Here is a 26,389-nt window from a genome sequence, read left to right on the forward strand (position 1 = left end):
TATCAGAAGACTCCTAGAGAAGAGTTATAAGGGACAAGAAGGACAGCTACTCCAACTGACACTGCCCAGTTTTTATTATTTAGCCATCACTAAGATGATTATTACCTATAAGTTTTATTCTTCTTCTCCCAACATCTTCACCACATGTGCTATCCCTTCCACAGTAACTGAGGTTTTATTTTTCAGTCATTTATGACTCTTTGTGACCTCATTTGGGGTTTTCTTAGTAAAGATACTTGATTCATTTGCCATTTCTGTCTTCAGTTCATTTTACAGATGAGGAAACTGAGACAAATAGCATTAAGTGACTTATCCAGGGTCACACAGCTAGAAAGTGTCCAAGACTGAATTTGAATTTAGTTTTCCTGACTCTAATTCCTACACTCTAGCCACTGTACCACATAGCTAGCTGCCCCTGTTGACATAGATGGCTTCTTTAGGGCTGCTCTGATCAGGGCATTTCAGCCCTAAAGTCTTAAACTAAGAATGTGTGTTCCTGGTACTCATCTCCTGGGTCTACACTGTTAGAAATGCTCTTCTACTCTTATGCCTGTTCCTAATAATGGACTGCAAAGACTACTATTCCAAATTCGGTCCCTAACTGTGCTAAATGAAGCAGCTGTTTTTTCCTAAAGCCAAGAAAATCCTTGGAGCAATTCATTTGATTTGTTCAGGGAGAGAAGGACCCTTTCTTTGTTGCAGCCTAACAGGGAGGGAAACAAAACAATCAGATTCCAAGCACAGCATTGCCTCTATTGAAAAGGAAATTCCTGCCAGGGAGGGATTTTGTGCACACTTGCTGTTGAGAACCTGAATAATTCTGATTTGGGGGATTCATGATGCCCTGTAATTGTAATTAAATGGCCCCAGACTCATGTCCTTACCACCCTGATTCCCAGAGTGCCATAGGCTGGCCATATTGGGACTAAAGTTCAGACTACTTCAGCAAGGACAGAGCAGAACCATCCTCCATGCTCTTGTACCCATCCTCAGGGAACTTTCCACGCCTGCAGGTATTTAGACAGTGATTTATGCTCTAATCTAAACTCCTGGGCATCTGTAAATGGAAGGCAGCTGTTTTGTTTGTCAACTGCGTTATGTTGGGTAATTAGGAAGCTGCCGCACATGAGTAGTTTGCCATTCAGCAGACTTTGTTGCTACATACCCAGAAACAGGGACATCATTTAATTACAGGCACCAAGCTTTTCTTCACAAGAAGCAAATTACAAGAAAATTCCTTCAGCGTCTTCAGAAGCATCCATGGGACTGCTGCCAGTCCAGTTACAAATTGAAGGCCAACTGTGATGCGGGGGTCAGGAGGTAAGGTTAACAAATATTCACATATGGACTTTCTGGGTATAGAGTAACCAATATGCACAACTTATCTCAAAGTGCTCAGAAGACAAACCACCAGTTAACATACATTTATACATTATTACTATGTATAAAATACAGGCACTATGCTAGGCTCTGGAGATTCAAAGACAAAATAAAATAATTTCTGGCCTCAAGTAGTAAGACCAAAATATGGGCAGAGGTCAACACTCCATGACATGTTGTACTAAGATATCCTGTAAACCATTTGTCTTCCTTGCCTTCTTCTCTGCCACCTGAGAGACTCATCTTTTTACTCAAAAGTGAATACCATAAACCACCCCTCCTCAAGATGATAGAAAAGGGAAATGACCGAGATTTGAGACGATTTGAGGAAACTGAACATTAATTCCTCAAACTGAAAATGACTAATCCGTAAACACGTTATGAAAAATATGGATGTACAATGTTAACCTGGCTGTTTGCCAGTGAGGGGAGGTGTAGGAAGGAAAGGTGGAAGGAAATTTTGTAACTTAAATTTTGTAACTTAAAAATATACATATGCATATATAGATGGATTTTGAAAAAAACTTTCATAACATGTATTTGGAAAAATAATTATCAATTAAATATCAATTAAAATCAATTAAAATATCAATTAAAAATTCAGTGTAATCATTTATACTTCAAAAATCAACAAAATCCTGCTGTTTGATTTACCATTCTAGACTTAATAAAGACATAAATCTAGACTTAATAATGTGTTAATAATGCAGCTAGAACTTAAAAGTGTGCTTGTTAAACTTTTCTAGCACAGCCTTAACTATAATCCTCCATTCCCCACTAGTGATAGAATTTGCAGCTGGAGATTCAGTCTTCAAACTGCTAAGATATTGCCCAGAGTTTCCTATCAGCCCTCTTCTAAACCAGCAAGTATATCCAAAGAAAAAGACTCAGATCCTTGACACATCACTTTTAAAAGTTTATTAACTCTATGAGTGAAGACTTACAGGATTCTGCACGGAAATGAAATTGTTCAGAAGGAGCAGATTCGTCCACCATATCCTCCTGCAGTTATCCAGATGGTATATGGGAATCTCCCAGAGAGATCCCCAGGGAACAAGGGAATACAATCCAACTAGCAAACATATTGAATACAAGTGGAGAGGCTGCAACCTGGCAAGAGATTCAAGAGAGTGAAAATGTAACTTACCAATGAGCCATTTGATCCTCCATACAAGGTGTTTTATTTGTTTTGTTTTGGATGGAGATGGGCAGACCACCAGACCTCTTCTGCCACCCAAATCATTCCTGTGACTTGGATTATTCATGTGATGAGATGAGAACCCTTAGGTGTAATTGCGAAAATGTTGTATTTAGGATCAAAGGTTTTGAGTTTAAATCCCTCTTCTGCCACTTCCTAGTTAGGTAACCTCAGAAAAGTCACTGACTTTCTATGAGTCTATTTCCTCAGTTGTAAAGTGGGATAATAAAATATATACTGCCAACATTAAAGGATCATTTTAAGGAAGGAGTTAAAGTGTATTTTAACTCCCTTTGTAAAACAGAAATCACTAAGACCCAAAGAGATGAAATTATTTGTCCCAAGTTCAAACAGGGAATAGATGATAGGACTAGAATCAAACCCAGATTTTTTTTTCTTAACGTCAGTATGCCTTTTACCATAATATACTGCCATCTTAACCACAGTAGATGTAAAGAATATGGGACAATTCTTGTGCAACTAATTTGAAGGAATCATCCCAATTCCTTAAAGAAATGAAAATGTAGTGATACAGAACCCTGCTTGAAATAACTGAGATATCTCCTAGGTTTAGTAGTACCATCTCTGAGATCCATACCACAGGGGATGTTGAGGCTGATGGATCTCAAACTTGGGAGTTCTGAGTTGCCATGATATTAGGAGATTAAGTGTTCAAACTAATTACATTAATATGGTGAGCCTGGGAGAAGGGGGTTATCAGATTATCTAAGGAGGGGAAAACTGGTCTCTGGTGGAAACAAAGTCATAGTTCCCATACCTATCCATGTGACCAGGTGACTGGACCAAGAAATAACCTCTACACTTAAAGTCTGACAGATATAGAGACCCCATGTGAGAGGAGAGAACAGGAAGGGAAGGTTAGGGAGAGGAGCCAGGACTCCTTTGGGGGCTTGTGAATTCTTTTGTAGAAATCCTCATAATCATACCTTAATTTGATCCAAATTCAACATTAAAATCCAATTTACAAAGGAAGAAATATCTTTTTTTGTCTGGTTTTCCTTTTCATTGAGAAATCTTCTAAAAATTCCTTTCTGGATTCAACAGATACTTTCTAAGCACCCACTATGCATACAAAGTCAGAGAAACATGATGCCTACTATGCCTACTATTTATATGAAAATACAAATTAGTCCTATATTGTTTTAAAAAGTGATAAAATGATAAAATATATAAATGAACATGCCTTGCAAGTCGATTGAAAAGGTATCTCAGTATGACTTTGAGGGTTATTCCTTTTTCAGCATTCTGGTACAGTTTTAAAAATGACCTTGCACTTAAATAGCCACTGAAAGAGAATGATAATTCAATAATCAAAAGAGATTTACTTATAACACTGTTGATGAAAATAAATCCCTTCCCTTTAATATTGTAGCATATAGCTTTTGAAATCCTTGCAATGTATAGCCCCAATTGATCTTCCTAACAACCCTGTGAGCTTGAACTATACCCCCTTTTGATAGATGAGAATACAGAAGATAACATTACTAAAATGTTTAACCCCAAATGATTTATTGACAAAGTTCATTAGCTACCCTTTATGAATAAACTGAGTTTTGGCTTTTGAAGCCAGTTATTTTTTTTCTCTTAGGTGGGAGGGAGGGTTCTGATGTATGATTTCATCATTAATGGGAACTCTCATTGTGGAAACTCTCTTCGTCAATGCAGATCAAAGATTCATTTGTCTTAAAGAATTAGCCAAGACACTGAGAGAGCAATGAGGCCAATTAATGATTCAAGATAAAAAGAAAGAACTGAATCCCAATCTCCTGACTTCCAAGTCTAGTATTCCTAGTCAGTAGTCCTTACTGATGGACAGCTGTGGTGGATATAATGCTGAACCTGGAGTCAGGAAGACCTGAATTCAAATTCAAATTAGCAGTATGAACCTTGGTAAGTTTACCTCAGTTTCCTCATCAGTAAAATGATCTGGACAAGGAAATAGCAAAACACTGCAATATCTTTGCCAAGAAAACTACAAAAATGGGGTTATAAAAATTCTTAATGATTGTTTGAATAAGGACTCAATATGTCTCAACCTGCAGAGAAAGGATGAAAGTGACAGTGATATAAGATGAGATTTCTAAGGAAATTTTTCATCTTATATTTTCCTGGGAAATTCAGCAAGTATAATGACTCACACTAGAAACTAATATCATGTAGCCCTCAAAGGATATGTAGCCAAAATGAGAAGTAAAACAACTAGTTCCAATTTCACCTCCCTCTTCATTTTAAGGTAGAATTAATGGTTAAGATCAAGAAATCCTTAGCCTTGCCATGGAAATTTAAATGTCTTCAACAGCCCTGATTTGTTTTCACAAATATGAGGGTACAAACTACAGAGAGGACCAAACACAAGAAAATGGAACCAGAAAAATATAAACAAACTCAAGGGATAGGAATACAGATAAACTCATGAAATTGAACCTCCCTCCCTCAAAAGACCAGAGCTCTATAAAGAAACATGGCCCAGTGAAAAGAGCCCTGACTAGTTGTTCTGAAACCTGAGTTTGTGCCCCAGATCTGACCTGTAATAGCTATGTGACTCTAAGAAAGTTTCAGTCACTGTTTTCTCTTCTGTAAGCTGGGATCACATTAGTGCTCCCTAATTGTCAGGACAGTTGTGAGGATCTAATGAGATAATGTATATGAAAGCTTTATGTGCCTATAAATGGAAGCTGTTATTATCATTGTACAAGCTTTTATTATCTAATCTGAAAAAGTAACTTACTTCATTCATTAGTTAATAAATAAAAATCATCCTGGTTCAAAAGGCAGTTTTATGAAGGTTGCCAAGCTCATTTGATCCACAGACACTGAAGAAAATGTGCAGATGAAAAAGAGAGGTTGAGGCAGATATGCTCAAGTAGGATCTTAGAGCTCTCATAAAGCTGAAGAGATCACGAAAAAAAGGTAAGACCCCACACGTACAAAAAACATTTACAACAGCTCTGTTTGTAGTGGCAAAGATTTGGAAATAGAGTAGATGTCCATCAATTGGGGAATGGTTAAACAAGTTATAGTATATGAATACCATATCAGAAATCTATTGGAAATTCTATTGGAAATCAGTGGGGATTTCAGAGAAGCCTGGAAAGACTTGCATGAATTAATGCTGAGTGAGTGAGATGAGCAGAACCAGAAGAATGTTATAGAGTCTAACAGCAACATGGTGGTGATGATCAACCTTGATGGACTTGCTCACTCCATCAGTGCAATAATCAGGGGCAGTTTTAGGGGATCATGTTGGAGAATACCATCTGTATCCAGAGAATGAACTATGGAGTTTAAACAAAGACCAAAGTTTATTATCTTCTATTCTTAAAAGAAGTTGTCTTATGTATTACATTATTTTACTATCTTTAATATTTTCTTTTTTTCCTTAAGGACACATTTTTTTCCTCTCAACATATTCAATTTTGATATATGCCTATCAGGGAAACAAATATAAAGACTATCAGACTGCCTTCTGTTGGGGGGAGGGGGGAAATAATACAATTAGAAACCTTGCAAAAATGATTAGTAGAAACTACTACTGTATCTAATTGGAAAACAAATAAAATATTTATATAAAAATTTTTAAAAGGTGGTAGATTGTTTTTAATTGAAAAAATATGACATTTTAAAATAGGAAGAGATTATTTGTGTCTTTAAAGTAGTGAATAGAAATGGGCAGAACAAAGTCAAAGTTACCTAAAATTAAATTTGTACTGTATACCTTTTTGTTTAGAATATAATTGAGGGTAGGGACAGGAAATGGGATAGAAAAGAATTTGAAAAAAATGTTTGACATTATTTACCTTATTAAAAAAAATGTGTCAACCCCAAGGTAGAATGGACCACTTCGAGAAAAGAGGTATAGTGGATTTTTAAGCACTCTGGTTTTCCATTCAAGCACATTATCTATAATGAGTATAAAAGTGCATTTAATTTAATTTAGACAATTTTACAATGAAAGATAAACTTATATACTTAAATATCTATGATAATTTATGAATAACAAACACTTTAACCTTTTTTATCCCTTGTGATATTTTTTAACAGTATTGGTGGGATAGAGGGAAATAAATTCTATTCTTTTAATTTCATTATTTTTCCTGTAGATTTAAACTTTTCCTATATTTCTGTAAAACTTTTATATTTTCCTCTTTTAATAGTGATATAACCTTCATTCGATTTTTTTAATATCTGAGTTGTTTCCAGATTTTTTCTCTATTATAATTAGTGCAATCATGACTATTTTTGTACAAATTGGTTTCTTTTTTGCTTCAAATCATTTCTTTGGAATGTGTTCTCAGGAGTAGAATTTTTGAGTCAAAGGATCATAAGAAATGTTGCCAGTCAGATGGTATTTGACCAGTTATGCCAGGTTTTCATCAAAGAAGCCAGCTGCTTATTTCTGACAGTCCTTCTTAATGTTGTTTAGTTTTTTTTTAATAGTTTTGATTTTCATAACTCACTCAAAAGTCACTTTTATGATTCTTGCTGCATGTTGCCGGAATGGCTTCCAAAAAATGGATACCAATATGCTTTGCCACCATCAATGTACCTATTTCCCCATGGTGTCCTTTTATAAAAGGTTTTTATTAAATTTATTTTTGCTACATATGATATAAGATGGTACTTCACACTTGTTTTAAAGTGAATTTCTTTCATTACTACTGAGGTTAAAAATTTCTGCAAGTTTTTTTTTTTTTGCTATTCCTCCCCAACCTTGCTTATGAAGTGCTTATTACTTTGGTCCATTGGGATCTGACTATTACCCACCCTGTTTTAATGGAAACAAGGTCATCTAATGTTTTGTGGTTTGTATAAAATACAAAATATAAAATAAGCAAAGAAAATAAGTTTCTTTCATGTCTGAAGATTGTTCAAGTACTACTGAAACTCCAAGGCAACATGCCGTGATGGATAGTATATTATGTTTAAGATCAGAAGTCTGGGGATCAAATCTTGACTTAACTTCCTGGCTTTCTCCCTGGTATCATATGTAACCTCTATGGACCTCAAATAACTTTCTACTTTACCTATTAAGACATAAATCAAATTCTCTAGGGATATTAGATATTATCTAGTTCAGTCCCACCATTTTAAAGACAAAACAGGGACAGAGAAGTAGAGAAGTAATGATTGATACCAGTGTCAAATTAAAAACTGAAGCCTCACTTTATCTAGGGATTCAATTTTTTTTTCATTTTTGCTTAAATTTGTAAATCAACCCTGAAAATTTATTTTTTAAGATTGCTCATTAAAAGTGTGCTCCAATATAAAATCTACTCCTTAAATTCTCAATGGCTATGCCAATAGAGCACAAACTTAGACAAGTCCCATCAAGTTAAAAAGATTTTAAGTGCTGACCCAGAAATAGACCACATACCTATTATCTCAGGACTGGCTATATTAAATTAGCTCCTGAAAAATGGCTATCCAGTGACAAATATTTTTGGCCATAGTTAATTCATGAAGATTGTAAACTAAATCATGGAAAGGATGTTGCCTTTCAATGAACAAAGATCTTTTGAATTATTGAAATAATAAGTCAATATTTATGCTTAGCTGATTAAAATAAAGCGTTCTACTTATCATTAAAGAAAATTGAGTTAAATTAAAGTTGTGTAATTTTTGGTCTTAATAGTCATGCTTATAGTGGTCTAGTAGTTCCAGAAATGCCAAACTTGCCACCACTATCCCCAAGTAGTTATGAAATTCCCAGCCTGAACCAGATTAAAAATGTAATTGGAAAATAAATAATACACAATATAACAGATAATATTAATTTGTGGGATTTTGAGTCAATATGTGGCCCACAGGGATCCATTTCTATTTGATTTTAACATGACTGGTTTAGGCATCCTTGGCAAGAGGGACAGTAAAAGAAGGCAGATACTTAGGGCAGATGTTTAAGGTTATTGAGTGAATAGCAAAATGATATGTAAAAGTCTCTTTGTTTCACTTTCAATAATAAAATGCAATACTGACCAAACTCCAACTGTAAATATGTCTAATTTAAATGTGCATTAACTCTCCATACCCAGAGACTGCCATGCAGTCATCTGACTAGTGTGTCCAGAAATGACCCATAAAAGACTCAAGACTCGGATGCCATTCAATGTGGAGCAGGCCCCTTCAGGGAGCTTCTGTGTCCAGACAGCATGCATATTCTTCTGCCAGGAAAAACATTTCAGAGTTCGATCCAAGATTCCTAAGAAAGCTAAACAACAAAAATGACTTCATGAGGAAGTCTGACCAAGGCAGATCATATTTTCACCCCAGATGACATCTCTAATTTAGTCAAGGTATAAGGAGAGGGTATATTATTTCATTGATGAAGAGGTCCCTTAACCAACATTTTAAACATTCTTTATATATTTGGGTAGGGGGAGAAATTAAGTTACTGTATTTGAGGTTGTTTTCTTTTTTAAAATTAATTTAACATTCATTAAGCATAAATTTTGTAGACTATAAAAGACAAAAATACCTCAGCAAACCAGGAAATGTCATCCAAGTTCTTATGTCCAACAAATAAATGTTTTGAATTTTGACTATGTACTGAACACCTTTGCCTTATACTTAGCTAGTTTATTACTGATGAGAATTCCAATGGCTTCAATGATAGCATCTCTAAAAGTTCCTGGCTAGTTTCTGAAAATTAACTTATTTATTATCAGAATCTGGTCAAACTTTTAAAAACACTAAACTTTTCAAATCAAATATAATTTTATTTGAAGAACACCAAATTTATTTTACCTAAATTTTTGTGTTCTGGCCTCAAACTTCAACCTCTTAGAGCTTCAGTTTATTAATCTCTATCGTAAAATAGAGATAATAATACTTTTGCATTACCTGCTCCCTAGGACTGCTGCAAATATCAAATGAGAAAATATATGTAAGCATTTTTAAACTACAAGTCTAAATCTTTATTATTTTTTATTTTTAGTTTTTTTAGTTTTTTGCAAGACAATGGGGTTAAGTGGCTTGCCCAAGGCCACACAGCTAGGTAATTATTAAGTGTCTGAGGCCAGATTTGAACTCAGGTACTCCTGACTCCAGGGCCGGTGTTCTATCCACTGTGCCACCTAGCTGCCCCAATCTTTATTATTTTTAATAGCTGTTTCCTGGTTTATAGCTGAAGTTATTCTCCCTCAATCTTTTTTTCCAGGAAGAAAAAATTAGAGGTAATAAAGGCAAGAATTTCTCAATTTGTATTCTGTACTGATCAATCTTTTCTCTGTATCCATAGTGAGCAAGGCACCATTCAGAATGAGGAAGGAGCTTTAGGTTAATTTATATAAATATATATATATATATATATACATATATACATACATATATATATATACATAAACTTTGTATTGCTATCTTTTGTTTTCATATAACCTTTACCCCCAAATATGTCCCTCTCTTCCTCAGAAGAAAAACCACGCCTCCTTTAACAGAGAATAAAAGAAACATTTTGTTGTCTGTTGGTTTCAGTTGTGTCTGATTTTTCATGACCCCATTTTGGGTTTTCTTGGCAAAGACACTGGAGTGATTTGTCTTTTCCAACTTCAGCTCATTTTACATTGGGGAAATTGAGGCAAACAGTATGACATGACATGCCCTGCATCAAACAGATTAGTAAGTAAGTGTCAAAGGTCAGATCTGAACCCAGGAGGATGAGTTTTCTTGATTCCATTCTGCCTTCTGTGCCACCTATTAAGAGAAATAGAAAAATGGAGAACAAGAGAGCAGTTCTATACTAACCAACTCAGCAACTGTGTCTGATGGTTTGTGCAGTATGGTATACTCCAGAGAAGGGAAGTAAGTTGGGAAATGTTCTCTTGCTTTTTGTAGCCCAAGTTTGGTCATAGGGGTATTCATCATGTTTATTTTTATTATTCTTGTTTTTGTTGAGACTAGAACTTTGTAAATAAGTGTGAGTTGTTACTTAAATAAGGCTTAATTGAAATCCATCCTAGTCAGATGATTATAGAAATTAGAGTGAGAGAGATCTTCCCCAACCACTTCACCTAGCCAGGTCACATATCATAGCCATTTCTGGTTCAGGATACAGTTTATCTTATTAGGTCTTATTGCTTACCTTTGGTTTATGTATATTTACACACACACACACACACACACATACATACATACATGCATACACATACAGCCCATTCCAGGAAAATGCTTAGAACCTTGGCACTGGGTATAAAGATAGACAACACAGAATTATCCCTTAGAGAATTGCTAGAAGGAAGCCCTTGGGCGTAGGATAAAGCCAGATCATTATTAAACAAAGTGGCATCTCTCAGCTGTTGTGCCCATAGATCAGTATTAAAACCCAGTCTGTGACCTAGTAAGAAGAGCCTGGATTCTAGGGTACAGAGTCCCTGAGTTCAAATTCCTACCTCTGATGCTTACAATACTCAGGTCATCTTGGAGGAGACACTTTATTTCCTTGGGCTTGTTTCTTCATCTGTAAAATGAGAGGGTTGGGATAGATGTTCTCTAAAAATCCCTTCTGAGCAGCTAAGTGGTGAAATGGATAGAGACTTATCCTGGAGTCAGGAAGATCTGAGTTTTAATAAGACCTCAGACACTTACTTACCTGTGAGACCCTGTTTGCCTCAGTTTCCTCATTTATAAGAATAAACTGGAAAATGAAAATGGCGAAACCACTGCAGTATCTTTGCCAAAAACCCTTCAGAAATGGGGTCACAAAGGCACAACTGAATAACAGAAGTCCATTCTAGACTTAGATCAGGGGCCTAGATCTGGAAAGAGTACTTTGCCTGTGGTTGGGAAGACTTGAGTTCAAATGTGACTTTAGATATCTATTAGCTATGTGACCCTGGGCAGATTACTTAACCTATCTGCCTCAGTTTCCTAAAATAAGGATAAAATAGGACCAACTTCTTAAGACTCTTGTGAGGATAAAATGAGATATTTGTAAAATCTTTTATAACTTTAAATCACTCTGTAAATGATGACTATTTACCATTCCATGATCCTTTCAAAGGTCTAGTTATATTGGAATATATAAAAAAGTCTAAAATTGTGTGTGAAAGAATACTCTTTGTCATGATTTCTCAAGGGACTTCTTGTCTCTAGGTCACACACTGGTGAGTGTGAGTGCACCCATACCCACACCCATGCCCCCCCATACACACACATACATCTGGGTGTCATATAAAGACCTACTTTTTCTTTGGCAGGAGATATTAACACAGGTTCCTGACAGTGGTGAGAAACTCTGAGACTCAATCCATCTGATATTTCTTCTTGATTCATCTCCATCTCTCTCAGCCAAAGACAAACTCCCATAAGAGGCCAGACATAAATCAGCAGATGGCAATTCACTTCGATTTCCTTCCCAGCCCACGGCTGTCACATAGAGAGTGCCAACCACAGGCAAGACAATGAACAGCAAGCTGATGCACCTGTAGAGAACAAAGACCATGTCTTCTGTTCACTTCTGCTTTCTCTCCCACCTAGGTCTCATAAAAAAAGATTTCCTTTCCTCCCAAATAGCTCGGTTTAGCCTTTTCTTTATTTTTTATATGGTGCTACAAGGCCTTCTCTAAATGAGCTGTGAAGTAAGTGCCAAATAACTCTTTTTAAAAGCCTCCTTTCCAAGAAGTTCTGTGATTGGGCTAGGATTGTATTAGTGTCTATAATTGATACACATATGCTTATATATTTTATATATTTAATGCCTCAGCATTAGTCCTCAGGGTTATTTGATAAAAATAGAAAAATCATGTCTTCCATAATGTATCAATTCTCCTGTCTATGACTCTTCCCATTTCAGTGCCCATACCAACCATCTTCTTTGCATGTCCAATGCTCACCTTCCAAGCTTTCCCTTCATACTATGGAGACTATTCAACTCCTTACTGAAATTTGTCCTGTTTACCCACCTGTGAAACCTTTTGAAGTAATTAGATTGCTAATTTCTGGTGACCTAATTAATGTTATTGTGTTAAAGACTGGTAATAGCTTGGATTTTACCCAGTTTTCATGGTAAAGCATATAGGATTCTTGGACAAATTAATCTCTAGTGTAGATATTTCAGATAATATAACATGGGAGGAGGCAAAGAGATATTTGAGTGCAGAGGAAAATTCTGTGACACTCTTCAGATCAGAGTACAACTCCACATAGGCAAAATGCTTTGCAAACTTTAAAGGGTCATATAAATATCATTTCTCATTATTGTTGTTCTTTCACCTGAAATAGAGGTCTTTAATGAAGTGACACATGATTCTCTCCTTGTTTCTTCTATTCAATAAGTTTATCAGTGATTTAGATAAACATGTGATCTATATGCTTATCAAATTTATGTATGACTGAATTTTTTAGCAATTTAATATTTTATTTTCCCAATTACATGCAAAAAAACAATTTTGACATTCTTTTTCAAATTTTTTTAGTTTAAATTCTCTCCCTTCCTCCCTCCCCATTGAGAAGGTAAGGAATTTGACAAAAGTTATATATGTGTAGTCATTTACATGTTGGATAGAAGAACTGAGATGCAAAAAGATTTCCACATGGAAAGATTGCTGGACCTGTGTTCAGGAAAGACCTGGGTCAAAATTCCCCCTTTCAAACCAGATCTATGATTATCTCTTAATCTCTCTTAGTCTTAGTTCCCTAATCTATTAAATGGGAATCATAACATGTCTTCACAGGATAATTGATCAAGATATAATATTGAAGCTCTTTGTTAAACTGAAAAGCTTGTATAAATGCCAACCATTTATATTTCAAGAGACTGGAACAATGAAGTAAATTTAAGAAAATGTAATTTAATGAACATAAATATAACAGCCTTAATCTGGAGTTCAAATATTTATTCCACAAGTACAAATCAGGGAAGATTTATCTTAATGGTCATTTATGCCAAGGAGGAAAAAAACAGATACTTTTGGTGGTTTGCCGGTTTAATATTAGCCAATAGTCTGATATAATTGGCACATACCCAATAATAATGCAATCCTAAGCTTCATTAATGGGAATAATTTGCTTGTATCCTCCTTCTAAAGTCTTACTCTGTATCACCATGGCCCAGAAATGAACCTGGGTTCTTGAAGACTATGCCAGGGGATCTCCAACTCTGCCAGGTCCTTCTAGGCTGCCAAGGTTTCAACTGACTCTATGCCAGTCATTTGAGGACACTTATCTAAGAGCTAGGAGAAATTTTATGATGAACAGTACATTTTTTCAGCCACCAAGAATCAAAGAAAATCATAGAGGGATTACCGTCTACTTTGGTGGAGAGAGTGGATGTAGACAAAATTACAGATCCTTGAAGAAGTGTTTAGGACCAAAGTGGAGGAGGAACAGACAGTCCATGGTACTTTGCACTCAACAAAGCCCATGTCGACTATTAAAACTCAGCTGTGAGTACTACATTTTAAAACGGATCAATGACAAACCGTAGCAGGACCAGAGGAAGATAATCAGAATGATGAGGACCTGGCATTGCAACTCAGAAGAGAAACTGGGAATGTTTATATTGAAGAATAGAAGATTTAGAGGGAAATGATGGTTATCTTCAAATATCTAAAAGGGGGGCAGCTAGGTAGCACAGTGGATAGAGCACCAGCCTTGGAGTCAGGAGTACCTGGGTTCAAATTAAGTCTCAGACACTTACTAATTACCTAGCCATGTGGCCTTGGGCAAGCCACTTAACCCCATTGCCTTGAAAAATCTAAAAAAAAACCAAACCAAATATCTAAAAGGAACCATCTGGAAGAAAGATAACATAGAAATTCCAAAGTATCAGAGGAGACAATTAGGAACATGAGGTTCCCTCCAACAGAAATTACAGGGAAGCTAACTTATTAAACAAATCATTGAATTTCAGAAACAGAATGGATCTTAGACATCTTGTCCAGGTTTTGATGCCTTAATACATGGTCAGTTTTTGTGTAGGTGCCACATAAACAAAAAGGTGTATATCTTTCTATTCCCAGGCAATTTTCCCAGAGGTCTATCATATCTACTTTTCTTAAATTCTGTTCACCTCCATACTGAAGTGAATGATTGCAGACAGTCAGTCAATAAACATTGTCAGGAAAGGCAAAACAGTCCTTGCTTTCAAGTGGCTCATAGTCCAATAGGGAAGACAACATGTTAACAATTTTATGAAAACAAACTAAATGTAGGATAAATTAGACCTAGCCAATAGAAAGAAGACACTTGAATTAAGGGGGGATGGAGAAAACCTTCCCATAGAAGGTCAGATTTTAGTTGTGACCTGAAGAAAGTCAAAGAAGTCAGGAGATGAAGATGAGGAGGAAAGCACTTACAAAATGGGAACAGTCAGTGAAAATTCCCAGTCAAAAGCTGGAGTACTTGTGAGAGGAAGAACAGGGAGACCAAAGTCCCTGGATCATAGAATGTCTGTGTTGGACAGGGAGCAGGATGTAAAATGTAAGAAGACTAGAAACACAGGATGTGTCCATATCATGAAGGTCTTTGAAGGCTGAACAAAGGATTTTATATTTGATTCTGACAGTGATGGAGAGCCACTAGAGCTAATTGAGTGGGGACAAAGTCAGACCTGTGCTTTAGACATTTTGTCAGTTGAATGGAGAATGAACTGGAGTGGAGAGAAGCTTAAGCTGGGTAGACTAACCAATAGCTTATTGCAATAGTCCAGGAATGAATAATTAGAGGCTTATGCAAAGTGATGGCAATGTCAGAGGAGAAAAGAAGGTATATTTGGGAGAAGTTACAAAGGTCAAATGGATAGGCCCTGGTAACAGACTGGATAGAATGAGTGAGGAATAATGAGGACTGAGAATTATGTGAGTAGGATAGTTGTGCCCTCGATAATAATAGGGAAATTTAGAAAGTAAAAGGATTGGGGGGGGGGAAATAACATATTCCACCTTGGACACATTGAGTTTAAGATGTCCATGAGACATTCAGTTTGCGATGTCCAGTAGGCAGTTGGGGATGTGTGTATGGGGGTCAGCAGAGAGATTAGGACTGGATGAATAGATTTGAGAACCACTGAGATAATGATTAAAGCCATGGGAACTGATGAAATCACCAAGTGAAATAGTAGATTTAGAGAAAAAAACAAAGCCCAAGACAGAGACCTGTAGGATACCCACTATTAGCAGGTGTGTCCTAGATGAAGATCCTGTGAAGAACATTGAGCAGTCAGATAAATAGAATGAGGAGAAAGTTAGTGTGCTGAAAACCTAGAAAGGAAAAATTTTAAGGACAAGAGGGTGATCCAGAACACCAAACACTCCGGAGAAGTCAAGAAAGATGAAGATTAGGAAAAAGCTATTTGATTTGGCCATTAAATGCAAAAGGGGCTTTACATTTATAAAAGTATAACACTCTAGAGCAAGGTTGAACCAGAATAAAATATAATTAGGAAATGCTTAACAAAATAGACAATTCAACATTTGTTATTGTTCACTTGACTCATGATCCCACTTGGAATTTTTTGGGCAGAGATCTAAAGTGGTTTGCCATTTCCATCTCCAGCTTATTTTAAAAGATGAAAAACCTTAGGCAAACAGGATTGAGTGACTTGTTTGGGTCACACAGATAGTAGATGTCTGAGGGAGGACTTGAACTCAGTTTTTCTTGACTCCAGGCTCAGTGCTCTTTCCACTGTACTGTCTGCTGCCCACAATACAATAATATAGTTATGATAATCTGTGATTCCCTAAATCAGTATGCCCATTTCTGTTTGAGTTTACTGCTACTGCTTATAGCATGTTCAGTTTGCCTAACATGGAGGTATTTTGAATAGCTTGTCCTAGACATGTTGAAATCTCCTAAGATGGAAGAATTTTTCCTCTTCAATCACCTTTGATGAGCTGATGAAACAGAATAGGTGGCACCTTTAAAAGTAGAGATTGAGACATTCACTCTTTTTTTCTGACTCTGATCCAACCACTTTCCTACTGTTTCCAAAGGGGGAAAATCACAGGTTACCCACAGTGGTAGTACCCTGAACTGAATGAAAAGAGAGGATACCTTTTCCTCCCTCTCTTCTTTTCAACCCCATGACTAATTGTTTACTTGAGTTTCGTTTGTCCTCCTCAGTTTCTGGTACCAGCAGTGATCCCCACCAGACCCAAATATTTCAGCAATAGTGATCCTGAAGCTATGATTCTGGGTAGGATGTTGCAGCCAGTTAACTTGGCAGAGAAGCTGTGGGAAGCCAGGGTGACCTGGCCTGGAGCCCAAGGAAGGTTTTGGACTTGGAACTGAGACTATACTCTAAAGAACTAACCTATATTTGTTTGTATATTTTTCATATCTTTGGAGTAAATACTTCTTTGTCAATTTTTTATAACTTTGAGGTAAATATTTCATTGTAAAAGTTAAATTAACTATCAGCAATTAAAGGAAACCAGGGTTCAGGTAAGGAACACACCATTAGTGGGAGCTGAAGTTATTTGCAAAGAACCTAGATAATCCAATCTCCTTAAGGGTACTAGAGATCTCCAGGGGAGGAGTGATAGGTAATACCCCTGACCATCAGACAGTAGGGGGCCAGGTTAGCTAATTTTATAGCAACTTTGGAGAGAGCAGTTTCAGGTAAAATGACAAAGTTGAAAACCAGACAGTAGAGATTTAAAAAGAGAATGAGAGGCCACAAAAGGAAAGAGGACTATGGAATGAAAGCTGGGGTTGGGGATGGGAGTGAGATGGATGGATAAAAGTGTTGTTGTGGAGGAGGTAGTTTTTGAGGATGGAAAGATATGGGTATGTTTGTTGGTGGTAGGGAAGCAGTTAGTAGACAGGGAGAGACTGAAAGCAAGTAAGAAAGTGGGAATAAGAGAGATGGCAATCTGATGAAGAAGACAGGATGGATGGGAGTACTTGTACATGTGGAGGGATTCCCCTTGGCAAAGAAAAGGGACTTTTTGATTGACTTTGAATAAATGAGCAGTTAAATGGCAATACTATTTGAATTCATCTCTGTTAATTCCCAGTGTAATGGTCTTTCTGCACCATTCATTCATTCATTCATTCATGAAATATTTCTTAAGCTCCTATATTTCCTGAAAACTTCTGTTCTAGTAAGGGATCTAACATACATCAATAACTTCAGTAACAAATACAAAGTACTTGAGAGGAGATAGATCATCACTGATAGATAGAATGAAGGAATTTTATGTGGAAATCACAGAAAATTTACATGGAATCACATGGTGGTATGTGTGTCCTCAAGGTCAAAATATTTTTCATAATAGTACTAAGATTTTTTTTAATATGGTAAATATTAATAAATGTTAATGATGTATCCCAAAATTCTTTAAGATTTGATTCATTTTTATATGTGCTAAAGGGTCCCAAAAGTTTGAAAAGGAAAAAAGATACATTTGTTAAACAGTGATTTTGTACCATGCCTGCTAAGTGCCTTACAAATATCTCATTTGATCCTTACAACAACCCTAGGAGGTAAATATTATTTCCATTGTATAGATGAGGAAACTGAGGTAGAGAGGTTAAGTGACTTGCCCCAGGGGGCTGAAGTCAAATTTTAATTCAGATTCACTCCAGCCAGAACTCTAGTATACTGTACCTCATTTGAAGTTTTCTTGACAAAGACACTGGAGAAGTCTGTCATTTCCTTCTCCTGATCATTTTACACATGAGGAAACTGAGGAAACAGGGTGAAGTGACTTGTCCAAGGTCACACAGCTATTAAGTGACTAAGGTCAGATTTGAACTCATAAACATGAGCCTTCCTGATTCCAAGCCTGGAACTCTCTCCACCAACTTATCTAAACCACTAAACTACCTAGTTACCTCTTAAAGTGGCAAGTCTAAAGTAACAACATCAATTTAAATAGAAATGGAGGCCTCTAAACTATCCATATGGATCCCTATGAGCTACATGTTGACTTAGAAATCTGTCACATATATAGATTTCTTTTTTATTAATACATCACCACATTAAACTCAGATAGGAATTATATTTTTTATCTGGCTGGAACTGCAGTTTGGAGAGTTGTGCCAGGTCTCTGCAGGTCATATATTTGATACCTCTGGTCTAAGGCATAAAGTACTTGGAAGAGAATAATATGAAATAAGGATGAGAAAATAGGGTGGAGCTGGGCTCTGAGCGATTGTGAATACCAGACTAAGGAATTTAAAGTTTCCAACCAATGGTAATCTATAGAAAAGTTTTGAACACTAATGCTGGTGGAGTTGTGAATTGATCCATCCATTCTGGAGAGCAATTTAGAACTATGCCTAAAGGGAAATAAAACTGTGCATACCCTTTGATCAGCAATATCACTACTAAGTCTCCCAAAGAAATCACAAAAAAGGGGAAAAGTACAAGAATATTCATAGCATCTTTTTGGGGTGGCAAAGAATTGGAATTTGAGGGAATGCCCATCAATTGGAGAATGACTGAACAAGTTGTGGTATATGAATATAAGAAACATTGAGCAGGCAGATTTCAGAAAAACCTGGAAAGACTTATATGAACTGATGCTGGGTGAAGTGAGCAGAACCAGGGGAGCATTGTGCACAGTAACAGCCACAAGATTTAGCTCTTCTTGGCAATATAGCAATCAAAGACAATTCTAAAAGATCTGAGATAGAAAACACCATCCACATCCAGAGAAAGAACCATGGAGTCTGAATGTAGATCAAAGTATACTATTTTTCACCTCTTTAAATTTATTGTTTGCTTTTTTTCCTTCTCATTGTTTTTCCCTTGTCTTTTCATAAAGTGACTAATATGGAAATATGTGTAACACAATTATACATGTATACCCTATATCAGAGGGGGATGGAAAGGTGGTAGGAAGAAAACTTTACAAAATGATTGTTGAAAATTACCTTTACATATAATTGGAAAAATAAATAATAAAAGATGTTTTGAGCAGAGGAATGAGATTATCTGCAATACAAATGAAGATAACATTGCTACAACATGAAAAATAAATTAAAGGCAGAGACAGTGGAGGATCAAAGATCTTTCAGACTGCTCAGTTTTCTCATCTGTAAAATGAAGGGGGAGGATGGAGTGAAGACTAAGAGGACCTAGTAGATGCTTATTAAATATCGAAAGAATGAATAATCTTTATGTTTTTTCCAATGCAAAGAATCTATGGTTTTCCAGATTAGTTATATCTAAAGTCAACTCTCCCCTTGGATGAATTAAGTTATCTTAGGTCTTTTTTCCTTTACTTTGCTTGGACTAGATTGTGATTTTTCAAAATAAAAGACTTTAATTACCTCAGAATCACTCAAATAGTGAGAAGTCATTTCATTTGACTTTAAAGACTGAGAGACTGATGTTCCTGCCCTTCAAGAAATATACTTTAACCAGTCAGACCAAAGCTTCTATACTCACAAACACAGGCCAGCAAAGGCATCAAGTGGGAGCAGTTCAGGTGCACATTTGGCAGGACCCCAAGTTGAGGAAGTCGAATTTGAAGTGACGTCTAGAAAGGAGACTAAAAATGAGATGTTCCTGAATTTTAAAATATCTGTCAAAAGAGAAAAAAAATAATAATGCTTTTCTCTTTAAATTTTATTTTTATCAATTGTCAAGCTTTTTTCCATCCTTGTCGTCTCTTCCATGATTAAAAAAAAGAAAAAGGAAGTGAAAACTCAAGTAACAAATTAAGCAAAACAAATCACATCAGCAATGTCAAAAAAGTATCTCATTCTATGTTTTAGTGTCTTTCCTCCCCATCAATAGCTAGAAGCATGCATCATTATTAGCACTCTGGAATCATGGTTGATCATTTTATTGATCAAAATTCTTAAGTCTTCCAAAGATCGTTTTCTTTTCAATATAGTATTATTGTATAAATTGTTCTCCTGGTTCTGTTCACTTCACTCTATATCAGTTCATACAAATCTTCCCAGATTTCTCTGCAACCATGTCTTTCATTATTTCTTATAACACAAAAGTATTCCATTCTATTCATAGGCCATAATTGGTTCAACCATTCCCCACTTGATAGTCACCCCCTTAGTTTCAAGTTCCTGGTCACCATAAAAAGATCAACTACAAATATTTTTGCATATGTGGGCACTTTTTCTTTGATCTCTATGGGAATAGTGATACTTCTGTGTTAAAGAGATATCTCTCAGGGACATAATTATTTTAAGTGAAATTTTTTATTTTATTTTTCCCATTACACATAAAAGTTTTAAAATTAATTTTTTAAAAAAATTTTGATTTCTAAATTCTTTCCCTCCTTCCTTCCTAAGCAATTTGATATAGCTTATACTTGTGCAGTCATTCAAAACATTTCCATATTAGTCATGTTACTAAAGAAAACACAGACTAAAAAAAAAGGGAATAGGTTAGAAAAGCATGGTCTGCTCTGCTCCATCAATTGTTTCTCTGGTGGTGGATTGCATTTTTATCTTAAATCTTCAAAATTGTCTTGGATTGTTGTATTGTTGATAATATCATTTACAGTTTATCATTTACTATCATATAGTATTGCTGTTACTGTCTACAATGTTCTATTCTCTTCACTTTGCATCAATTCATATATTTTCTCAGATTTTTCTAAAAGCATTCTGCTTATCATTTCTTAAAGCACAATACTCCTTCACAATCATAAATCACAACTTGTTTAGCCATTTTCTAATTGATTGGCAGCCCCCAATTCTTTGTCACCAAAAAGACCTGCTAAAATATTATACATTTAGATCCTTTTCCATTTAAAAAAAAATCTCTTAGGGATATAGAATTTGTAATGGAATTGCTAGGTTAAAGGGGAAATAGAATTTTATAGCACTTAACACATAATTTTGAATTGTTTTCCAGAACAGCTGGTCCAATTTGCAGCTTCACCAAGGGTGAATTAATATATCTATTTTTCCATAGTCCCTTCAGTTTTTGTCATCTTCTTTTTGGGAGTGGGACAACTTTGTCTAATAGATGCCAGATATGATCATTCTCAGAGCTGTTATAAGCCTTTATGTTTTTTAAAGTGTTTACCTAGCTTTGGTCTTATTTGATTCTAACAACTTTTTAAAAGATTTTTAAAATATCTATGAATGTATTAGTTTGGGTATACCCCCTGATCCATTGATGATAAGTTATTTTAGAAGTAACTGAATATAGTTGAGTAGAAGACAGACTCTTGGGGTTGACTAACTCTCCATCTCCTGTGACAGGTTGCCTTTCATTTTTAAAATATAAAATGGAAAAAAATTAATCTTTTTGAAGGATTCTATGTTTTATAATCTCTGGTGTGAAAACTTCTTCCACTTGATCTTGCCTGTAATTTTTAGTCTTAGAGAAGTCTTTGGAGGGCATGGACATAGAGAGGTTAAATGACTTTCCCAGAGTCACACAGCCAGCATGTGTCATAGACCAACCCAACAAGAGCTCAGGTTATTCTGACTATAAGACTGTCTTTAACTACACTATCCTTAAATGAAATCACAGATCCAGGCCAAAAATGGCTACAAAACCACAAAATCAAATTAAGAAACAAAGAACACCTCCATGGACCCAGCTTAAATTTCCATTTTTTCCAGGATTTTAAAAAAATATAACATTTCCCTCATTCTTGAGTCCTCAGTTACCAAAATGTACCAGCTAAGAGCAGCTTGAAAAATCACAATTCTGTTCGATATGAAAGACTCTCTGCATATAACTCATACCCCTACTCTCATCAGCATTATAGCCAGATGTAAAAGCAAGTTACAATACACGTTATCTCAGGATACAACCTCCTACAGAGTTGGCAATAATTTGGAGGTAGTTCTCTTAGAGAAGAAATCTGAAGCATTATTGCCCAAGGATTAGGAGACATGAGGTCTGGTTTCTGGACCTGCCCTCTACTGCTGATGAATTGAATGAACAGGGTCAAATCATTTAACTTCTGAAACTCAGTAACCCCACCCATAAGTAAGACAAATGATACTCTTTGTCCTTATTCCTAAGAAAATTCCAGGCTAGGTCATTGCAAAATGACTTCGCTATGGAGTTTCCCAGCAGAGCCAAGCAGTATGACCAGTATGCCTTATGACTCAGCAAGCAAGTATCACTAATAAGCCGCTGAGCTACTACAAAAGAAATGGGGAAATCCAGAACAGCTTGGAGAGTTTTTGAGGCCACACCAAAGGGTTCAGATGAGGTCTGCTCTAGACCTAAGGAGACTGTTCTGGTCTCTGGCTAACTACTCTCCATGATAGATTCAGGTTGAACCCAAGTATCTAGAGACCTCCAAGATTGAGATGGAAGAGGAAAAACTAGATTAGAAATCAGATCTGGTAATTCCAAGACCTTCTGAGAAAATACAAAGGAATTTGGAAATAACCAGAGCTTCCTTAGATCTATCCTACTTATGAGGTGGAGAAAGAGTTTGAAGCTGGAGAAGTATTCCCTCTGAGACTAAGGGCTTATTGACCAGTTCTGGTTCCTACCCAACCCTCTCTGCATGTTCTTTCCAGTTGTCCCAGAGCACCCCAGGATGTTTAGCACGTGAGCTACAATAGGTCTTACTATCTACTATCCCTACCTGTTGTGTTGGGTGGAGAAACACAATTCAATTAGGAGCTAAGAGGACTGGTTTTCCTTGGTTTGTATTATATGGATTTTTTACCCTGATGGAGATGCTAGCAATTTAATGCCAAATAAAATACAGTCCTGTTTTTTTCATATCTAATCTCATCTGCCATTCTTCACCATGAAATCACCTCCACAGGTAGGCCAATATGAACTGTTTTGTTCTTTCATGCCTCTGTATCATTACTCATGTTATTATTCCCATTTGGATGACCTCTTCTCCACCCATGCATATCTTATTTGATAAGAGAGAATGTAGAATCAGCTAGGTGGTGTGGTGGAGAGAGCATGATTCCTGGAATCAGTAGGACTTAAGTTTAAATCTAGTCTTGAGAGTTTTACTAGCTGTGTTGGCTCTGGGAAACTGTGATTGACTTTCCCCTTCCCACAAAAAAGTAGGAGGAATGTAACTTAATGGGAAAAGCCCAAGATTGGAATCAGGAGACCTGGATGCTAGTCCTAACTCTACCATTCACTGTCTTTAAGTTAGGGTAAGTCATATAACCACAGTATTCTGGGCTTGATTTCCATTGATCTTTCTTGATATAAAATCCTATGATTTTTGAGAACAGAGAATAGGAACAAAATAGAGACTATTCAACAAAATTCAATCTTCAGATTATTCAACTTCTATAGTGTATCTTACCCTTTTCTGAACTCCTAAAACCTCTAATGTTAATTCTTCTCACTCACTCACTAATTAGATTCAAAATGCCTGAAGAACAGAGAATATCCTCTTATCCTTTCCTTCCATGGTCTTAAGTTACAAGCAAGGCAAGAGATAGCATCACCTAGTAGAGTTCTAGGTCCATCACCTTGGCTATCCGACCTTGAACAAAATCACTGCACCTCAGCCTTCTTATCTTTAAACAAAGGCATTGAACTACATTAAACTACAATTGCTAAGAAAATTTGAATGTTACTAAGGTTACAGAAGTATAGAACCATCAAATTTAAGAATTGGATGACACTTCAAAGGCCAACTCTGACTGTATCTTAGCAAGAATACCCCATCATTCCCAACAGATGTTCATTCTATCTTGGTTAAGAGACATCCAAGGAAAGGGAATCCAATATCATCCCTTCCAGTCACTTTAACATCTGGATAACAAATTGGTCAGTAGACTTTCCATTTTTCAAGTCTTATTTTGCCTTTTTGCAAACCAACTTTTGCTTTTTCTAGTTCTTAATTAATACCCTAGATGATGGTTTTTTGCTAAACTGAACTAGACTGCAAGTAAGGTGTCTCCTAAATGAGATCATTATGTAAAGCCCTTTGTAACTAGGTTTCTGTATGAGTCTACATATAAATGTAACTCTCTATAAATGTAAATTGTTGGCATTCTTTGACATTTTTATGCCCCTTAGCCAAAAAATACAACTATACACAAAATCAAGAAATCTAATGAGCTTTATGCTTTGATATTTGGGAGAGTAAATATCTCTGAGAGAATGTACAAACTGTGATCTTGGATTTTACCAAGACAAGGTCTTTGATTATACCCAGTTACAGACATGGCATAGATGGTGAACCAACAAAGGAAACAGATAGAAAGGACAGATAGTTTGGAGAAAAACCAAGAAAGCAGTGTTATAAAAAACACAGAATGAAGAGGGTGTGTAGGAAGAGAAGTCATTCAACAGTGTAAACAGATTCAGAAAGTCAAAAAGGTTGAAGACTGTAGAAAAGGTCAAAAGAATGAGGAATGAGGATTTTACAATTAAGAAATTGATAATCTTGGGAATATTTCAGTTGAGTGATAAGGGTAAAAACCATATTGCAAGGAGCTGGCAAGTAAATTAGAGAAGAGAAAGCTGAAACAGTGATTTCAGAAAGCTTTTTTCTAGGAATTTGGATAGAATAGAAGACAACACTAGCTTGAGGGCATGATAAGTTCAAGTGAAATTTTTTTCAAGAATGGGGGAGATATGGCAACAGAGACTAATGGCATTAGTAATGGCATAATTAACTGGCAACAGAGACTGAATGAAAATTTATTATTTAAATGAATGCAGTTTATTCTTTTTTTAAGGGCTACTGAGAAAATAAGTGGTGGAGAGTTTCTCCCAAAGGTTAACACCAACTGGCAAATGGGATTGTGAATTAATAAGTCACTAGATTTTCTTTGTAAATTCAGAGCAGTACTTGTTATGTACACTCCTTTGATGATTTATCTATTTGTGTTCAAGGTCTTTGAGTTTTCTTCTTCCTGAAATTTTTGGTACTTTCATATTTCTACCTCCCCTCCCATTTTCCTTATCATTCACTTCCTGACTCCCTCCCTCAGATTGTGATTTCCTTGGAGGCAGAATCTCAAAGCATTTCAGTCTTCTCCTACACTGGGCAATTTGTGGTATACCATTGTTCACCTCAACTGGATGCTGTGTTCTTTTCCTCAGGCTTCATGGAGTGTTGTACAGCCCCCTATATGGTCTTGTTCTGGTGACTTGTCCTGCTCCCTTCTATTTCCCAGTCTGGCTCAACACAGGTAGTTCAAAGACTCTTTTCCCCAGCATTGGCAATTCTGAACTTCATAGTGTTGGTGCTTTCAGACAGCCTCGCTGGCCCCAACACCCCAATTTATAGCATTTTGCTCCTTAAGGACAGTGACCTATCAAGGTCCAGTCAAATTTTTACAGCTTGGAAACAGGGTGTGCTTGTTATATCCTTAAGTCTGCTGGTGCAGCCTCACTCCCAGCAGCATAGAAGGTTGGGGAAGACTTCTTAGTGAGCCCAAGGTCAATGATTGTCAGTGAACTTGGGTTTGTTCATTTATTAAAAAATCCTTCTTTTGGATTTTTGCTGTCCTATATGCTTATCATTGGAACATAATTTCTATTTTTTTGAGAGGTTTGCATAGTTTTGAGGATTGGAGACAATATCTGCCATCTTTTTTCTCACATGACCCAGAAATCACCTCACATTTCTTTTTGAAGCAGCCTTCACATAGAATGGCCTCCACACCTCCAATAGATTTTCTAGTTTCTCTGCTTTGACAAAATAGAAACTAAATATTACCTGCTTATGATTGGGATCTCATTGAGCATAATTCTTTGTGTATAATCATAACAACTCTCTGACCCAAGGGAGACCTATCCACTAGTCCAGAAGACATAGCCATTTCCATCAGCTGCTTTTGTAGAAATATTTTGGCAGAAATCTAAATTACACAGATAACTTCATGTCAGATCTGCTGAAATATTAACAGAATGTTTTCCTTTCTTTCTCCTCACATGGCCCAACCTAGCTACTCAAGGATAGTCATCAC

The 26,389-nt window shown here is 36.2% G+C and overlaps 1 protein-coding gene across 1 annotated transcript in view; it reads right to left on the bottom strand.

The window, feature by feature from the left end:
• The window catches only part of LOC141499054 (O-acyltransferase like protein-like), an 80,906-nt gene that overhangs the window by 18,021 nt on the left and 36,496 nt on the right, over nt 1-26,389 (bottom strand). The window contains exons 4-9 of the mRNA XM_074202002.1: nt 19,932-20,067; nt 11,777-12,015; nt 8,628-8,807; nt 6,397-6,499; nt 3,783-3,884; nt 2,325-2,490 (exon numbers count right to left, since the gene is read on the bottom strand). Of these exons, the coding sequence (XP_074058103.1) occupies nt 2,325-2,490; nt 3,783-3,884; nt 6,397-6,499; nt 8,628-8,807; nt 11,777-12,015; nt 19,932-20,067 (926 nt within the window). The remainder of the gene's footprint in view (nt 1-2,324; nt 2,491-3,782; nt 3,885-6,396; nt 6,500-8,627; nt 8,808-11,776; nt 12,016-19,931; nt 20,068-26,389) is intronic.

Source organism: Macrotis lagotis, chromosome X (genome assembly GCF_037893015.1).
Source record: "Macrotis lagotis isolate mMagLag1 chromosome X, bilby.v1.9.chrom.fasta, whole genome shotgun sequence".
NCBI lineage: Eukaryota > Metazoa > Chordata > Mammalia > Peramelemorphia > Peramelidae > Macrotis > Macrotis lagotis.